Genomic DNA, 19,365 nt, shown 5'->3' on the forward strand with positions numbered 1-19,365 from the left:
AACTTCTCACGCACTGCCAAGCCACTATACCAGCTGCTATTGACCGGAAAGATTCAAGTGATTACGGAAAGAAGATCAACGGTAATCAGGCACAAAGGAATCATCCCACCAAGTGATTCCAGGAAGGCTGGGTACTCTGAACTTACTACACATTTTGGTGTGTAAATGCAAAAACACACAAGACTCATTATCCCACTTTAAGGCACAGGGAAGAAAACTTCTTGTCCACCAGTAAAACCCCAATGTACAGGCAGCAAGCTGAGGAGATACTAAGATATCCACTGCCTCTAACCAAGGGCAACTCTAGGCTGAAACAGAGTCCATTGCCTCTCCAGCAGACTGGTTCTAGTTCTAGACTAGCCCAATTACACGAAGAGGTTTTCTCAACCTCACGTTCTACCTCAGGTTACTTCCCTATCAGAGGGGTAACATTACATTTACAAATAGGTGTTGCTTCCTAAATTCAGAAACTTACAATCAGGATTTGTTTTCCTGTTTTCTGTAACTGAACTGTTTCAAAGCAGTACTGAACATGCAAACACAATTCAATTTGTCCATAACTCTGTCAATAAAGATATGAATGCTGCCAAACTACCGAATGTATGACTAAGACTGATAACCACTCCCTTCTCTCAACACACATTCACCATTGGCACTTTCAGTTCAGGCAATAGTCTAATCACTACAGTTCAAAGTACAAACATTGCAGCTGCTACAGAAAGGAGAAATGGCGCACAGAAGAAATGAGCTGAATTCAGAAACCTTCTCTTGTTGCATCTGTTTGGATCTACTGAAGGATCCGGTGACTACAGCCTGTGGACACAGCTACTGCAGGAACTGTATTAAAAGTTTCTGGGATGAAGAGGACAGGAAGGGAATCCACAGCTGCCCTCAGTGCAGGAAGACTTTCATACCGAGGCCTGTCCTGGAGAAAAACATCATGTTAGCAGCTTTAGTGGAGCAGCTGAAGAAGACTGGACTCCAAGCTGCTCCAGCTGATCACTGCTATGCTGGACCTGAAGATGTGGCCTGTGATGTCTGCACTGGGAGGAAGCTGAAAGCTATCAAGTCCTGTTTATCTTGTCCAGCCTCTTACTGTGAGAAACACCTCCAACCTCACTATGATGCAGCTCCATTAAAGAAACACAAGCTGGTGGCCCCCTCCAAGAAGCTCCAGGAGAACATCTGCTCTCGTCATGATGAGGTGATGAAGATTTTCTGTCGTACTGATCAGCAGAGTATCTGTTATCTCTGCACGATGGATGAACATAAAGGCCATGAAACAGTCCCAGCTGCAGCAGAAAGGACTGAGAAGCAGAAGGAGCTCGAGGTGAGACGACTAAACATCCAGCAGAGAATCCAGGAGCGAGAGAAAGATGTGAAGCTGCTTCAACAGGAGGTGGAGGCCATCAATGGCTCTGCTGATCAGCTGATGCATGTTGAGCTGGAGCAGCTCTTAAGCAAAGAGGACCACAACCAGTTTCTACACAACTACCCCTCACCAAGAGAGGAATGGACAAACATCTCACTGACAGTCACTGAAGAGGATGTTTTACTGTCACCACCAGAGCCAAAGACCAGAGCTGGATTCTTAAAACATTCACGTGAAATCACACTGGATCCAAACACAACAAATAAATATCTGTTATTATCTGAGGAGAACAGAAAAGTAACAGTAATGAAAGTACAACAGCCTTATTCTGTTCATCCAGACAGATTTACTTTTTATCGGCAGGTCCTGAGTAGAGAGAGTCTGACTGGACGTTGTTACTGGGAGGTGGAGTGGAGAGGGAGAGGAATTCGTGTAGCCGCTGCATATGAGAAGATCAAAAGAGCAGGGAGGTTTTATGAATGTGGTTTTGGGTGGAATGACAAATCTTGGGCATTACGTTGTGACACAAACAGCTATAAATTTTGGCACAACAAAGTCCAAACTGTCCTCTCAGGTCCTCGGTCCTCCAGAGTAGGAGTGTACCTGGATCACAGAGCAGGTATTCTGTCTTTCTACAGCGTCTCTGAAACCATGACTCTCCTCCACAGAGTCCAGACCACATTCACTCAGCCGCTCTATGCTGGAATTCGCCTTTATTCCTTTGATGGAGACACTGCAGAGTTGATTAAAGTCAAATAGAGAAGACAGGTTCATGTTGATCCCTGACCATTATATGTACTTGTGTAGTTTCTAAATGAGGCTTTACATTTTAGAAGCTGAGAAGTTCAGTGGTCCATTGATGTGTGAAAATAATATTGCACTGATTCAAACTGTACTTACATTTATATACCTTACATCAATATAAATCTGAATTTGTTCTTATGGCTGATAATCATGTGAGTTTAAATGATACTACTCTTCATATTCAGCATGTTTGAAATCTGTCATCAGTCTGGTTAGTGGTTTTATTCTGTAGTTGCTGTAGTGGGTTGTCAAATGCAACAATATGTTGGAGCTGCAGTGATTCATCAGTTAGTTGTCATGGTCTGCGTGCAGGCGGGCAGGAAACAGACCCAATATGCAGGCTCGTGGAGGCGTAAACTTAAATTCAAAGAACCTCAGCTTTATTGCTGGCACTGAACTGAACCCATACTAACACTAGAAATCACAAACCACACAGAAATCATAAAATAACAATAACAATACACAAAACACTGGGTCATCGACCCAGGACTGTGACATTAGTCAATAATTGGAGAACTGATTCTTTTATAATTACTTCACACTGAAACGTTTCGTTGTGTTTTTTTCTTTTCTTTCATTTTATACTTAACATTTTTTAACATTAAGAGTCTTATACCCCACAGGATTTAAAGCTGTGAAGTGACAAACACACAAAAATGTATATCCAAAAAAAAATTATGTTGATTTTCAAAACAGTTTAAGTTTAGTATGCTCCTGTTTTGTCATGTCACTTTAAATAAAGAGGGATACATATTTTGATGAATAGGAGAGATCATGTCTGGGGCTTGTAAAGAGGTGTGAGCCAGTTATTTGTGTTATCAGTTGTGTAAGCGGTAAAGGTTGTTGAACTGATATGGCTTCACAGTAACAAGCACACGTTGCCTTGATCAGGTCAAGGTTTAACTGTGGGTTTGTTTTATCTAGGACCAGTTAAGACCATCTCAGTTTATGCTCTTTAAGTGGAGGTAAGAGAAATTACGCCTTGAATTCAGAGGAGGCAGCTCTCCACAAATTATTGGATTAGATTAAAGTGGAATGATGAAAGCCACTGACATAGAAAGTCTTGGAGGCTTGAAGAACTCAGCACAGCAAAAAAATAAATAAATAAAAATAAATAAATAAAAATGGATTGTTGCCCCTGTGTGCAAATCGAGTTTGGAAGTTTCAAAACACGTGTTCACATGGAGCTTCTGAAGCGCAGATGTTTCCAAACACTGCTCCAAAGCGTGGTTCAAAATGCCCAGGTCATGTGACCATAACTAAACAAGGTTTAGGTGCAATTCACCACAGTTTCAGCAGCTGGCGTACCTGGTACTGGGCAGTGTGAGACTCAGACAGTTACACTTTCTTTTAAACAGAGTGATTTGACCTGGGACTTGTGAATTGATGTTTTTAAAACTACCTCTTCTATGTATTACTCATGCAAGTGTAAAAGAAAGCAATATCCTCTCTCTCCTTATTATTGTTGCTGTGGATTGTGAAGACCAATATAGATGATCCAATCACATAAACACCAGAATCCAAAATGTAATCAAATAAATATTATATAGATATATAAACAATATGTAGACGTCTTATTAGAATAATTATGGCCACACAGATAAGAGAAAGTGAGATAAACAGAGACTAGTGGGTGAACTCCATTCACTCATATTAGCAGAGAGAGAGAGAAATACTGTGCTATTAACTCATTTAAGTATCTCAATAAAAACTGTCTGTGCTTTCAGGGAGAAAAAAACGGGTCAGCATCTGACTCTGTCTGCGCTCTACATTTTTTCTACCTTCTAATCTGTTAGTCACATACTCAGCCACTATAAAGATTAGTTATTCTATAGAAAAATGGTGTTATAAACACGTTAGAAAAACACATCCATTAAATGCAGGTGACCTATTTCATTAAATGTTTCATGGCAAAATCCACAGCAGTATACAGTTTTGGAAGGTTTTTTCATGCTTCAGACGTTGCTCAGCAGAGAATGATTTAAATGGCATATCCTTGTAGCACCTGTGAGGAGAGCGTCAGTGAGATGTCACAATTGAAAATTAATGTACAAATTCCCACAGGTGTAATCTCTTAAATATGGAAGCAGCATATCAGAGTGCTTTCAAATGCCTTTTTTCCCCACACAAGTTTTTATTTTTCTTTCATTTCTGATGTTTTATAGAAGTGTAAAAATTGATGTTTTGACTGTTTGGATAAACTTGCCTCAGTCTGTATTATATTTTATTTTTTACATCACTATCATGAGACGTTGGTTGTTTGAAAGAAGTTGGACTTATTTTTTAATGACTGATGAAAATTTGGTGGTGGGAGAAGTTTTGAAATGGAGCACACCAATAAAAAATGTTTGATAACAAATGGTCTAAATCAGGGGTCTTAAACTTAAATGAGCTGTAGGTCACTGCTGGCGTTGTCATCTCACTGGAGGGCCACTTTAGTTTAAGTAGTACAAAAAACAAACAAACAAACAAACAGCAAGAAAACACCCACAAATATTTCCAAAAATGTAGCGTTTTGTTTGTTAAATGTTGTATAACAAGACAAAACTGCAAAAGTGAATGCTATTTTTTCTCTCACTCTTAACTGAAACTTTTCATTGGACTACCAAATAAACACATTGGTACTCTCTTTCTGGACAGACACATGGCAGCACTTGTGCTATAATTTTGTTCATTTTTAACAAAATAAAAATGCAGACATAAGTGCACACATTAGTTTTTGACTGCGAGTACAAATAACTGTCTCACTGAAATAACACAGCCAAATCCCTCTCTCTGCTCATATTGCCTTAATATTAAATAATTTTTGGATCTATAAGATCTATAAAAACTTATTTTGACATTGTACTCAACAACAAACAAATACTCCCTAACAAAAAAAGTAACTTTAAGGGCCAAATTGCAATATATTTCCTCACATCAATATACAGGCCGCAAGTAGGGGTGACATGGGCCACGAGTGGCCCCCGGGCCGCGAATTTGAGACCCCTGGTCTAAATGTACAGGTGTGATAAAAAGCTTACATCCACTCATCATCATGGGCATAAATGACATTGTAGTTTACAGGATATCTGTACAGGTTTTTAAAATCTAAGAATATTCTAACTGCATCCTTTTTCTGATCTATTGCGTTTCTAAATCCTTCGATCGATGTAATTAATGCCAATCATGCCGAACTGTTTGATCTGAAACTACTGACTCTAAGAGAGTAATTTATGTCTGTGTCATCAATTATTGAACAAATTTTTGAGATTTCTGGAGAACTCTGGAAATTGAGAAACAGGCCTATAATTTGTGAAGTGGTGGCTATCCTCAGTTTTATGCAGCAGCAGAACTTTAACTATTTTCATTTAGTTTGGAAGTACCGTTCTGAATAATCCCGAAATGTATGTTAGTGGTTCTGAAATCCCTTCACTGATCTTCTTGACAGTTTTCATAACAGTAGATGATTTGTATCTACACTTATTTACAGTATCAATGCTTTCGTTTTCCTTCACTCTTGTAAAGAACATTGAGTTAGGATTTCTTCTACCACTCGGGTGCACTAACCTTCTAATTTACATCTGCTAATCAGAATGTTGGTAGTTTGATCCCTCGCTTCTCCAGTCTGCATACAAAAGATTCTTGATACTAGTTATGAATGTTTGATAGAAATCAATAAAGCAGAGGGAAAAAGCTTGTGTGAATGAGGCATGTGTCATGGTCCGGGTGAGTGCGGGGTTTTTCCACTCTGCTGGGCTCCACCTTCAGGCAGAGACTCCAATCAGCTTTCACACCTGATTCCAATCAAGTCACCAGTATAGAGCTTTGAAGTTGGCGTCATGTCGCAATGCATTGTGGGAGCGTGGCACCATTTTCGGGGTCTACGAATCAAAACAAACACACTGTGTTGGAACGACTCAAAAGAGAATGGACTGTATAGAGATCTAGAGTTCTATTGTTGATCAACAAAGCACAAGAATCAGAATACAATACAAAATACAAAATCAAACCAAAACAAGAGAACTCAAATTACTGGGTCAAACTGACCCAGAACCGTGACAATCACACCCCATTCACACAAGCACTTTTTAAAAACTGTTTAGTGCTTACTGTCTAACATTCATACGCATTCACACTCTGAATGCTTTGGAGAGCAACATGGGGTTAGCATCAAAACAGGAAACAGGATATATGATCCAGCAGAAATGTTGGGCTTTACAAAGGTGACAGGCTAAAGTTTTATGATATAAGCATGCAAAAACAGTACAGAAACAGGAGGAGGACATCTCTATTTACTGTCTGGTCTAATTATTAGTGGTTTACAAAGGATGAGAACTTGTTTAACCATAAACCTCAGCATGGTTCAGTCTGTTAGTGATGGTAAATTCAATTCTTTTTACTGAATCGAGTTTGAATGAGTCACTCACCAAAGTGAATCGGGTTTGAGTCATTTCAGTCACAGAACCAGTTGTCCAGAGAGTGCAAAAAATGTACATTTTCACTCAAACTTAATTTGTTTCTCTTTTCATGTATATCCTACTGCTAAGATGAGTGATTTAAAAAAACCCAACTATTTTTATAGAGCAAAAAGATTAAGACTTCTAAAGGGAACATTTATTTGATTTATTTTCATTTTATTTTAGGCAAGGCAAGTTAGGCAAGTTTATTTGTATAGCACAATTCAACAACAATTTGATTCAAAGTGCTTTACAGAGACATTAGAAACAAAAACAAATAAAAAGCATGATTTAAAACTGATTAGAACAAGCAAACAAACAAACAAACTAATTAACAAACAAACAAACAAACAAACAAAACAGTATATAAAATCAAAACAGATAAAATCAGTAGTTAAAATGTTAGTTTTGAAATTTAAGCTTAAAAGTGTGGATTTGGTGCTTTATTCAAATGCAGCTGAGAACAGGTGAGTCTTCAACCTGGATTTAAATAAACTGAGTGTTTCAGCTGATCTGAGGCTTTCTGGGAGTTTGTTCCAGATATAAGGAGCATAAAAGCTGAATGCAGCTTCTCCGTGTCTGGTTCTGACTCTGGGAACTGATAAAAGACCGGATCCAGATGACCTGAGGGATCTGGAAGGTTCATACTGGGTCAGGAGGTCACTGATGCATTTTGGTCCTAAACCATTCAGAGCTTTATAGACCAGCATCAGAACTTTAAAGTCTATTCTCTGACGGACAGGCAGCCAGTGTAAGGACCTCAGAGCTGGACTGATGTGGTCCACTTTTTTGGTCTTAGTGAGGACTCGAGCAGCAGAGTTCTGAATGAGCTGTAGTTGTCTGACTGATTTTTTAGGTAGACCTGTAAAGATGCTGTTACAGTAATCAAGCCTACTAAAGATGAATGCATGGACTAGTTTTTCCAGGTCCTGTTGAGACATCAGATCTTTTATCCTTGAAATATTCTTGAGGTGATAGTAAGCTGACTTTGTTATTGTCTTAATGTGTTTTTCTAAGTTTAGGTCTGCATCCATCACTACACCCAAATTTCTCGCCTGGTTTGTGGTTTTATTAGTACTTTCCTCAAATGTGTCGAATATGTATTTTCTCATCTAAATGTCTACTGAGCCAGGGGGCGGTAATGTGCCTTAACATTGGTTTCCCACCAGGAAGAAGAAGAAGAAGAAGAAGAAGAAGCTGTGAGCCAGGAGGGAGGGGGTGAGTGAGTGCTGAGCATGAGAAGGTGGGTGAGGGTGCGGGGGGGGGGCTGAGCATTGACTGTAGAAAACATGGACAACGCGACAGCTCCCCGAAAATGAAGCCAAAACGTCTCTATCGCCGTCATAAACCCCGCCTCCTCCATGTTAGCGGATAAGACTGGGGTCAGACTAAAATAAATTTATTCTCTTTTGTTATCAATAGTTCTCATCACGCTGATTTATGTTCAAGGGGTCTCCTCTCCCATAGGTTTGATTCTAATTCCTACCGCGGTGATGTTAAATTGGAGTGAGACGTCATCATAGCAGCTTTGACTGGCAGCTGCAGTCACGGAGAAACTTGCGTATCTCTGTTCGGGAATAGCAGATAGAGCGTAGGCTCTGAGAGGAGGGCCAGCGTTTACGCTACGAAGACACGACCGAGTGTTTTAACCTGACAGCCTGAGGTGTTCTTCAGTAAACTGGACTCCCCGACAGAAGGACCCGAGGCCCTGCTGCACTTTTTCGGTAAGTTAAACGTGTTTGTAAGCTAATCCGTAACTACCGTCCTTAGCTCGGTCCTGAGACCTAGCTAGCTAAGATGAGGACTCGGCTGTCAGGGTTCGTTTAGCTAATCTGTGCAGGTGAATGAATTTACCCTGACTAAAGAAATCAAGAGAAACGCCCCAGGCTGCTCAGTCATTAATTAACGTCACTGTACTTTTATTACAAGTGTTATACTTTAAAAACAGCAGGCTGCACCCTGCTGCAGCTGAATATTAAATATGTGCAAACAACAGCATGTTTTCAGTCTCTTGCCACATCTGTAAAGACAGTAACATTTTTTTTAAAGCTTGAACTTCAGTAACTCCTCATTAATCAGGAACTATGGATTAAAGTACTGTAGTGTACTGCAATACTGAAAAAAATGCAAGAGAAGAACTTCAGATCCTGAGTGTGTGAGGACAGAAGAATCAGCTTTATTTCAATTTTGAGGGATAAAATTTATATTTGAGTTCGATGGTTCTGTTCTCTTTGTGATTACAGGAGCTGCCCTCAGATTCAGACCTCAGCACCACCCAGTGACAGCAGACAGATCATCCGACATGTTAACTGCAAAATGAACTGATGAAAACAGTACAAAGGTTAAAGTACCACATGTGCTGTCAGTGAAAGCTGCAGCTGTTTTATTGATAAAGTTAAAAACAAAAGGATTAATCACTCATGTAACTGTGTCACTATATATCAGCATTAACAGGACCTCAGTTTGGTGTTTCACAAAGCTGCTGATCTCAGACCTGCACAGCTTCCGTTTTAAACACTTGATGTACTCAGCTGCATGAAGAGCATATGAGATTTTCTCTAAAACAATTAAATAAAACCTGATGAAGGTCAAAGGTCGTCACTTGTATGTTGAACTACAAACTTGTCATGTGGAATTCTTTCACAGTTTTTTGTAGATAGTGTGTTATTTACCATAAAGTGATTCAGAGTTATTCATACCAAAGTAACCAGAGAGGATCATATGTTTTTAAATATGTAACTTTCTACAGGACTGAATATATTATGTTTATGTAAAAGTCCGGAGCCATCTTTTGTGTGTGTGTGTGTGTGTGTGAGATTTACATTGCTGTGCTTGAGAGCCACCATCTACCGGAACCAAATTCCTTGTATGTGTCTGCACATATACTTGGCCAATAAACACGATTCTGATTCTGATCTGTTTGACCATCACCAGTTAATCTGTAACACCGGCAATATTTATTCCCTTGGTTTGTTGCTGTGTGTGATTGCCAGAAGGTGAGTTCTGATCGCATTATGTTATGTAGGTTAAATGCTCTTGGGTGTATTTGTTCACTTGAGTGTATGCAATTGCTGTTTTTGCAAAGGCACTATTCAAGCTACTAAGCTGTTGTGTTGCGACAACGCCGGTCTCTGCGATTCTTTTGGTCCTGGTAGAGATCACGCTGAGATGTTTCCGTGTTTCACACAATCCTTTTATTACCCATTATTCTTACAGATGCATCTGGAGATCAGCACACTGCATCCTATGCTAAAGGCTGATCTAAAGAACTCCACAAAACAGTTACAGTTAAAACTTCTGGTCTCTTCCCCCCTACAGTAAACACCCCCACAATGGAAATAGATAAGATAAAATTTTATTAATCCCTCGGGTGGGTTCCTCTGGGAAATTCTGTTTCCAAAAGCACAGCACCGACAGAAGTTACAGAGATGGGGGTCAGGGTGTCAGCACCCTTGGCCACTGTACTAGTGTATATATATATATATATATATATAAATAAAATATACGAAGGGGATAAATAGAATAAATAGGAATAAAAATACAAGTAAATTGCACATTTCAAGTATTGAGGTCTATTGCACCATTGACAATAAAAAGAAAACGTATTGCACAAAAGTACACTAGTACAGTGGCCAAGGGTGCTGACACCCTGACCCCCATCTCCTTTTAAGGTAGTGTCTCTTTTGCCCTTTGTCTGCCCCTCACCCTCAGTAACTCTTGCTTTCTCCCTGGGGGTGGGTGTTGATTGTTCTCCTGTCCTGCACCTCAGTTCTTTGTTCCCATCCCAGGCCCATTTTTCTATTTTGTATTCCCATTAACCGCCATATTGTAATATTACAACCAATCCCCAAATATATTCTCTTTAACTCTGATCTATATTAAGGAATCTACAGGGAGTGCAGAATTATTAGGCAAGTCGTATTTTTGAGGAATAATTTTATTATTGAACAACAACCATGTTCTCAATGAACCCAAAAAACTCATTAATATCAAAGCTGAATGTTTGTGGAAGTAGTTTTTAGTTTTAGCCATTTTAGGGGGGTATCTGTGTGTGCAGGTGACTATTACTGTGCATAATTATTAGGCAACTTAACAAAAAACAAATATATACCCATTTCAATTATTTATTTTTACCAGTGAAACCAATATAACATCTCCACATTCACAAATATACATTTCTGACATTCAAAAACAAAACAAAAACAAATCAGCGACCAATATAGCCACCTTTCTTTGCAAGGACACTCAAAAGCCTGCCATCCATGGATTCTGTCAGTGTTTTGATCTGTTCACCATCAACATTGCGTGCAGCAGCAACCACAGCCTCCCAGACACTGTTCAGAGAGGTGTACTGTTTTCCCTCCTTGTAAATCTCACATTTGATGATGGACCACAGGTTCTCAATGGGGTTCAGATCAGGTGAACAAGGTGGCCATGTCATTAGTTTTTCTTCTTTTATACCCTTTCTTGCCAGCCACGCTGTGGAGTACTTGGACGCGTGTGATGGAGCATTGTCCTGCATGAAAATCATGTTTTTCTTGAAGGATGCAGACTTCTTCCTGTACCACTGCTTGAAGAAGGTGTCTTCCAGAAACTGGCAGTAGGACTGGGAGTTGAGCTTGACTCCATCCTCAACCCGAAAAGGCCCCACAAGCTCATCTTTGATGATACCAGCCCAAACCAGTACTCCACCTCCACCTTGCTGGTGTCTGAGTCGGACTGGAGCTCTCTGCCCTTTACCAATCAAGCCATGGGCCCATCCATCTGGCCCATCAAGACTCACTTTCATTTCATCAGTCCATAAAACCTTAGAAAAACCAGTCTTGAGATATTTCTTGGCCCAGTCTTGACGTTTCAGCTTGTGTGTCTTGTTCAGTGGTGGTCGTCTTTCAGCCTTTCTTACCTTGGCCATGTCTCTGAGTATTGCACACCTTGTGCTTTTGGGCACTCCAGTGATGTTGCAGCTCTGAAATATGGCCAAACTGGTGGCAAGTGGCATCTTGGCAGCTGCACGCTTGACTTTTCTCAGTTCATGGGCAGTTATTTTGCACCTTGGTTTTTCCACACGCTTCTTGCGACCCTGTTGACTATTTTGAATGAAACGCTTGATTGTTCGATGATCACGCTTCAGAAGCTTTGCAACTGCTGCATCCCTCTGCAAGATATCTCACTATTTTTGACTTTTCTGAGCCTGTCAAGTCCTTCTTTTGACCCATTTTGCCAAAGGAAAGGACGTTGCCTAATAATTATGCACACCTGATATAGGGTGTTGATGTCATTAGATCACACCCCTTCTCATTACAGAGATGCACATCACCTAATATGCTTAATTGGTAGTAGGCTTTCGAGCCTATACAGCTTGGAGTAAGACAACATGCATGTAGAGGATGATGTGGACAAAATACTCATTTGCCTAATATTTCTGCACTCCCTGTATTCTCAACAGTTGTAAACTAGTCCAAACATCTGGCTATGGGGTGCCGGGCCGGCGGCGCGATCGTTGCTTCCTCCCCACGGATGGCTCCGATGGGCCGGGCAAACTTGTGATTTTTTCCCCACCACTGAGCGATTAAAACTGACTTTTTGGTTTCTCCACCTGCTGAATCTCACTTTAACCTCTGACTGTGCTCATTTTCCTGTTAAGAGGCAAAGGCACTTTGTACAATAATGGCATTAAAAAAATTGCAATTTAAAAAAAAAATCCTTCTTTTTCTTTTGACTCAAGTTGAATACGATTAGAATTATTACATTACTATAGCACAAGGTTCAGTTAGCTTTATAAAAAAAAATAGGTGGGAGAAATGTCCTGCAAAGAACTGCTTTTTACTTTTTTTTTACTTTGAGTACATTTCAAAGCCTATACTTAATTACTTTTACTTGAGTAAAAAAGTTGAACCAGTACTTCAACTTTTACTGTAGTAAAGTGTTTTTTAACACTAGTGTCTGTACTTCTGCTTAAGTACAGAATGTCTAGACTTTTGCCACTTTTGACTGGTTCTCACATACCTGTATTTAGCCACGTTCCTGTTAAAAATGATTGTAGAAGTTGTGATCAACTCAACTGTAACAACAGAAAAATATTTTTAAAGGAGTCAGGGTTTCTTTTTATTATTCCTGTCAAACATTTATCACATTTTTATGGAGATGAATGTGTTTGAAAACACTTTAATTTGTTTACTGACTCATATACCAACTACTACACCTGCTGCACCCTCTCACCTCTGATGGTATTTGAGGGAGAGAAACAACTGAAATGAACATAAACTTAAATGCAACATAAGCATCATGTCGGTGGCTGCCTTATCTGTATGTTTAGGATCATTATCCTCCTGCATTGACTGAAACTGAAGGACTGTTTGTTAACTTCGGTGAGAACTCTGACATTTCTAAACTGAAGTTTATTTATATAGAAGAAAGTGTTAACAAGCTTAAACGTTGATGTGAGCAGTAAATAAAGGGTTAAACTATCAGTATCAGTATCGCTCTCAAACTGCTCCTCTTCCTGGAGTGAAGCACAGCCTGATAACCCTCCCTCTTCTTCCTGCTCTTAAACACAGCACCTCCTCTCTGTCCACGTGTTTCCTCGTTCCCTCCCCCTCAGATCTGCACTTTGAAGATGGGTGTAACCAACATGTGGTGACGTGTAAGAGCTGACAGGCTCCATTCACTGCAGAAACATGTTGTTGAGATCAGAGCTCAGACTAGTTTCAGTTATAAGGAAGAGAAACTCACACAGTCACTGACACTGAGAGGAGAAATGGCGCAGAAAGGACTTCAGCTGGATGAAGAAATCTTCTCTTGTTCCATCTGTTTGGATCTACTGAAGGATCCGGTGACTATTCCCTGTGGACACAGCTACTGCATGAACTGTATTAAAGCCCACTTTGATGAAGAGGACAGGAAGGGAATCCACAGCTGCCCTCAGTGCAGGAAGACTTTCACACCGAGGCCTGTCCTGGAGAAAAGCATCATGTTAGCAGAGTTGGTGGAGGAGCTGAAGAAGACTGGACTCCAAGCTGCTCCAGCTAATCTCTGCTATGCTGGACCTGAAGATGTGGCCTGTGATGTCTGCACTGGGAGGAAGCTGAAAGCCATCAAGTCCTGTTTAGTCTGTGTTATCTCGTACTGTGAGAAACACCTCCAACCTCACTATGATGCAGCTCCATTAAAGAAACACAAGCTGGTGGCCCCCTCCAAGAAGCTCCAGGAGAACATCTGCTCTCGTCATGATGAGGTGATGAAGATTTTCTGTCGTACTGATCAGCAGAGTATCTGTTATCTCTGCACAATGGATGAACATAAAGGCCATGAAACAGTCCCAGCTGCAGCAGAAAGGACTGAGAAGCAGAAGGAGCTCGAGGTGAGACGACTAAACATCCAGCAGAGAATCCAGGAGCGAGAGAAAGATGTGAAGCTGCTTCAACAGGAGGTGGAGGCCATCAATGGCTCTGCTGATAAAGCAGTGGAGGACAGTGAGAAGATGTTCACTGAGCTGATCCGTCTCATCCAGAAAAGAAGCTCTGATGTGAAGCAGCAGGTCAGATCCCAGCAGGAAACTGAAGTGAGTCGAGTCAAAGAGCTTCAGGAGAAGCTGGAGCAGGAGATCGCTGAGCTGAAGAGGAAAGACGGCGAGCTGGAGCAGCTCTCACACACAGAGGATCACAACCAGTTTCTACACAACTACCCCTCACTGTCAGCACTCAGTGAGTCTACACACTCATCCAGCATCAATATTCGTCCTCTGAGGTACTTTGAGGATGTGACAGCAGCTGTGTCAGAGACCAGAGATAAACTACAGGACATTCTGAGAGAGGAATGGACAAACATCTCACTGACAGTCACTGAAGTGGATGTTTTACTGTCACCACCTGAGCCAAAGACCAGAGCTGGATTCTTAAAACATTCACATGAAATCACACTGGATCCAAACACAGCATACACACATCTGTTATTATCTGAGGGGAACAGAAAAGCAACATTTATGAACCAACAACAATTTTATTTTGATCATCCAGACAGATTCACTGGATGTTATCAGGTTTTGAGTAGACAGACTCTGACTGAATGTTGTTACTGGGAGGTGGAGTGGAGAGGGAGAGGAGTTTGTGTAGCAGTCACATTGAAGAATATCAGCAGAAAAACGGGCCTAAATGAATGTTTTCTTGGATACAATGACAAATCTTGGGCATTACGTTGTGACACAAACAGCTATAAATTTTGGCACAACAAAGTCCCAACTGTCCTCTCAGGTCCTCGGTCCTCCAGAGTAGGAGTGTACCTGGATCACAGAGCAGGTATTCTGTCTTTCTACAGCGTCTCTGAAACCATGACTCTCCTCCACAGAGTCCAGACCACATTCACTCAGCCGCTCTATGCTGGAATTCGGTTTTGTCACTCTGATGGAGACACTGCAGAGTTGATTAAAGTCAAATAGAGAAGACAGGTTCATGTTGATCCCTGACCATTATATGTACTTGTGTGGTTTCTAAATGAGGCTTTACATTTTAGAAGCTGAGAAGTTCAGTGGTCCATTGATGTGTGAAAATAATATTGCACTGATTCAAACTGTACTTACATTTATATACCTTACATCAATATAAATCTGAATTTGTTCTTATGGCTGATAACCATGGCACAACCTCAATTCCAATAAAGTTGAGACATTGTGCCAGATCTGTTTCATCTCAATTCAGAACCAAGAAATTCAAGGTCATCCATGTCTTTATGTCTTTAAGGCATTCCTGCAGTTAATTAATTGTTTTTGCCATCTAGTGCTATGGATAGATAAAGATGGGTTACATCTGCATAGCAATGAAAATATGACATGCCTCCCAATCATACTGCGTAAGGGAAACTATATAATGTAAACAAAGTATAGTTAAACTTTTTAAATATAAAAACAAATTATACGGACCTGTATATTGTGGAGAATAGAAATGTTTATTTGCCCTAAGCTGAGTCCTTTAAATAGTTTAATCTGACTGAATGTGCAGCTGCTGTACAGAGACAGAGTGGGTTAAGTTTGAACAGTTTCTGTTTTAAAAGTTGGAATGTTTGGCTGTACATGGAAATATTTATCGTGCACTCACACAATTTTGACTCTTTCTGCGTGGAAATAGTAGCTTTTGACTTCGTGGTGTTTGAAATGAGGGAAGATACAAAAGTAAAATGTGTAGCAAACATGTGATAGAATTATACAATGGAATGACCATAAAAATCCCAAAACTGACCTTGACCATAAAATTGACAAATGGACTTTAATAATGCATTTCTGTGTTCAGCAAGTCACGATGAACCTGAAATCTGATTAACCCTTTAAGACCTACCATAGAACCAAGTCCGCCAGAGCTTATATCATATTTTTACCTGCTGTGGAGCCATTTTTGGGAGCATTTCAAGTTGCTATACATCAATACAACCATTATAGCCCAGATTTTAATAATATGTATTCATTAAGTGCATAGTAATTACATAAATTGCAAAAAAGTGCAATAAACTGCAAAAAAATTGAAAATCGTTTTTGATTTTTTAACATATATTTGTAGTTAGAGAAATTTAAGAGTCTTATCCCTCAAAACTGTAAATACAAAAAAGTTGCACAAAATAGTTTCCTACCACAGGAAATTTATTTTGAGTGTCTTCATAGTTTTATTTTTGAAATACACCAATTTTTATACACTGCAGGAAAAACGAAAATAAATATTATACTGCAAATTTGCAAAAAAGCAGCATATGCATCAAAATAAACTATTTCCAGCAGTGCAATATGAGTCCTAAGCATCCCAGAAACGACACAGAAAGTCATAAAGTCAAAGATAACTTTTAAAAAGAGCAGTATAGGCCCTGAGGCCCTGATCGCAAAAAAGACTACATTTCCGCGAAAATGACGTCACTTCCGGTTTCGGGCAGGTAATGGCGGAAATGCAAAAGTTCGCGCTGACGTCTATTCCAACGTAGGAAGTGTTTTGAACAGCTGATCAGATCGGTAAAGCGTGTTTCTGGAATATTATGTTTTTGTTCCTGCAAGCGCTTTTTATGCAGTTTTTGCAAAGCTTTATGTGGAAGGAAACCGTGACCTAGGACAAGCTGATGGCATCAGATGTAAGTACAACTCCTCTGGTTTCATATGCAAAAAAAATTTTTGCGCTAGCTTACGTGGTTGCAGTGCTACTGGGATTTAAAAATAGTTACGCATAACAGAGCGTGCCCGCTCCGATCGGCTCTAAAGGGTTAATAACACAAGAGATGTGCCTTCACCCTGCTAAAAGGGATGGAGTGGTAGCTCAGCTCAGATTGTCCACATGTTTTGCATTCTGCTATGTTTTCAGGCTGATTAAAGCTTAAATAATAAAGTGCATTGTGTCATTAATCATGGTAATCTGCATCAGAATTTCAGAAATGTGTCTGTCCTGCACCTGGTGAAATCTGTCATCAAATCAGAACATTAACAGTGTATTAAACACATATTACTGTGCATCATGTCATCAGGAATGTTTTTGAAAAGAATTATAAGACACTAGTGATTTTAATGTATTTTAATATATTTAATGTTTTTAATGTATTTAATGTATTTTAATGTGTGCAATGTATGTCTGTAACACATTTCATTTTTTCCCACAAGAATAAACATGTAATTTATGTCTATTTCATTTATCTTTTTTTTTTTTTACTGGATTATGAATAATGTAAATGAATAATATTCAGGCACCTCATTGAACGGTTTTCTCCCCACATACATACCTAATATGTATATATTAGTATTACTAGTATATTAATATATACCTAATATGGAACAATAAGGACATCTATTATAATGTTTTTATTATCATACAAAGAATTTGTGGACAAATTCAAAATATCCAAAAGAATCTGCTGTAGTTTTTGATGCTGTAGCAAAAAGTGTCCTCATATATACACTACCAGCCAAAAGTAGCCACCTTTAGCAGACATAACAGGCGAGCACACTTGTGGCATTCTTTCTACAATAGAAATTAAACATTCTTCAGAAAGTTCTTCCCATATCTGTTGCAAAAGTTCCGATAAATGTGTGGCACTTGTAGGTTGCTTTGCTTTCTCTCTTCTGTCCAGTTCATCCCAAACCTGCTCAGTGGGGTAAGTCTGGATACTGTGCTGGACACTGCATATTTTCAAGCTTACCAACTTGTTCTTTTTTCCTGAAATAGTTCTGGCATAGCTTGGACTTATGTTTTGGTTCAGGGTTCCTCTCACTCTGTACAAGTCATCGACCCTGGATCCAGCAACACAGCCCCAGATCATCACACTTCCTCCTCCATGTTTCACAATTGATGCCACACACTGTGGAACCATCCTTTCACCTTCTTGATGGTGTACAAAGATTCTGCGTGATGAACTGAAGATTTCAATCCCATCTTCCAGTCATCAGTAGTCCACTGGCAGTATTTTATGGTCCAGGATCAACCTCCATTGCTGCAGAACATCTTTAAATTGATAACCCATTTTATGCTCACTGAAAAGGGCATTTTTGTATTATTCTGAAATGTACATTATTTTTCAGTTTTGGGTAACCTCATTGTATTTATTCTTTTAAACAGCAGCTAAAGACTCGTTTATTTAGACTGGCTTTTAACTAGAGTTGTGCTGTATGAGCAGTTGTATTGTTTTATATACATCTGTTTTATATTATTGTGAAGCATGCTGTGGTTCTTGTGAAGAGTTTGAAATAAATAAAGTTTTAATTATTGTTATTATTATTATTATTATTATTATTATTATTATTATTATTATTATAAATAATTATTATTACCTTTTTTAACCTCTGGCAGTTCATCACTTACATTTGTACCTTTTCAATCTTTTCATTGGACTTTAACATTTGACATGAAACTTTAATTGCAATAACTAGAATTATTGGTGTGTTCTAAAACTTTTGAACGGTAGTGAGTACAATTCAATTCAGACAGCAGAGGGAAGTGACTTATCAGGAAGTGAAATAAGAGCAGAAGTTGATGGCGGGAGAGAGGTTGAAGGCTATGATAGAGCTGAATGAAAATCAAACATTAGGCGACAACGGAAAAATAAATAATAAATAAATAAGCCGTTGTGAAATTAAGTCTGTAATGTGGAGGAAAAGGACAGTGAGCGCAGTGTAACCGTGAAAACAAGACACGAGAACGGATTTAAATCATCTTAAAACGGACCGTGGTTCACTGAGTGGAACCAGATTCAGCTACAACAGCGATAAATACGCCTGTAGGGAGATGAAGAGTGCTATAATACTGAGAAACGGATCTCTGATGAGTGTTTGTAGGGATGTGGTTCAGCAAAATAAAGACACACGACTCCATAACATGCTGCCTGATCCATAAGAGAGTCACATATATGTATGGCTTTTTGTCAAACGTGGTTAATTCCCCCAGGGATCAATAAAGTATTCTGATTCTAATTGTTTGCTTTATTGTTTGTTGGAAAGCCATTTCCCCCGTGCCGCTCAGCAGGCATACGCTTTTACCCGTTTAGATTTTTGTGAAGGATATTTTTTCCCATAATTTTCATTGATAGTTGCTCATAGGTCGAACAGAGCCATGGAGAGATTATTATACAAAAACATAAAAAGAACTAGGCACAGGTAGAAGGTCTAAATAGCTTTTTAGTGTTTCACTCGGTTTCCTTTTGAAACGTTTTGAACAAAGATTTAAAATGACTAAATTTTGCTTTGTGGATGTGATAGTTACCTAGGATTATTAATAGGTTGTTTAAATTTAATTCTCT

General features: G+C 39.3%; 2 protein-coding genes and 1 long non-coding RNA gene across 4 annotated transcripts; all 3 read left to right on the forward strand.

The window, feature by feature from the left end:
* The first annotated feature begins 722 nt into the window (after window positions 1-722).
* LOC146579381 (tripartite motif-containing protein 16-like) lies at window positions 723-4,500 on the forward strand. Its single transcript, XM_085269282.1, has one exon. The coding sequence runs from the start codon at window positions 728-730 to the stop codon at window positions 2,129-2,131; it is 1,404 nt and encodes a 467-aa protein (XP_085125408.1). The 5' UTR covers window positions 723-727; the 3' UTR covers window positions 2,132-4,500.
* A 3,387-nt stretch (window positions 4,501-7,887) lies between these two features.
* Window positions 7,888-9,402, forward strand: LOC146579382 (uncharacterized). 2 transcript variants are annotated; one of them, XR_014891601.1, is made up of 3 exons: window positions 7,888-7,997; window positions 8,083-8,339; window positions 8,859-9,402. It is a non-coding gene; the product is annotated as an uncharacterized LOC146579382 (long non-coding RNA). The 2 variants fall into 2 exon arrangements; XR_014891600.1 differs by having other exon boundaries at window positions 7,888-8,339.
* Window positions 9,403-13,302: 3,900 nt separating this feature from the next.
* Window positions 13,303-17,259, forward strand: LOC146579383 (tripartite motif-containing protein 16-like). Its single transcript, XM_085269304.1, has one exon. The coding sequence runs from the start codon at window positions 13,373-13,375 to the stop codon at window positions 15,047-15,049; it is 1,677 nt and encodes a 558-aa protein (XP_085125430.1). The 5' UTR covers window positions 13,303-13,372; the 3' UTR covers window positions 15,050-17,259.
* The last annotated feature ends 2,106 nt before the right edge of the window (window positions 17,260-19,365 follow it).

The sequence above is a fragment of the Mchenga conophoros genome, linkage group LG3, assembly GCF_057382185.1.
Source record: "Mchenga conophoros isolate Kocher_MC1m ecotype Shallow Benthic linkage group LG3, M_conophoros_male_GT1.1, whole genome shotgun sequence".
Lineage (NCBI taxonomy): Eukaryota > Metazoa > Chordata > Actinopteri > Cichliformes > Cichlidae > Mchenga > Mchenga conophoros.

Bases quoted from the DNA above. Each gene is read 5' to 3' on its own strand.
- LOC146579381 (XM_085269282.1), top strand. From the start codon at position 728: ATGGCGCACAGAAGAAATGAGCTGAATTCAGAAACCTTCTCTTGTTGC.
- LOC146579383 (XM_085269304.1), top strand. From the start codon at position 13,373: ATGGCGCAGAAAGGACTTCAGCTGGATGAAGAAATCTTCTCTTGTTCC.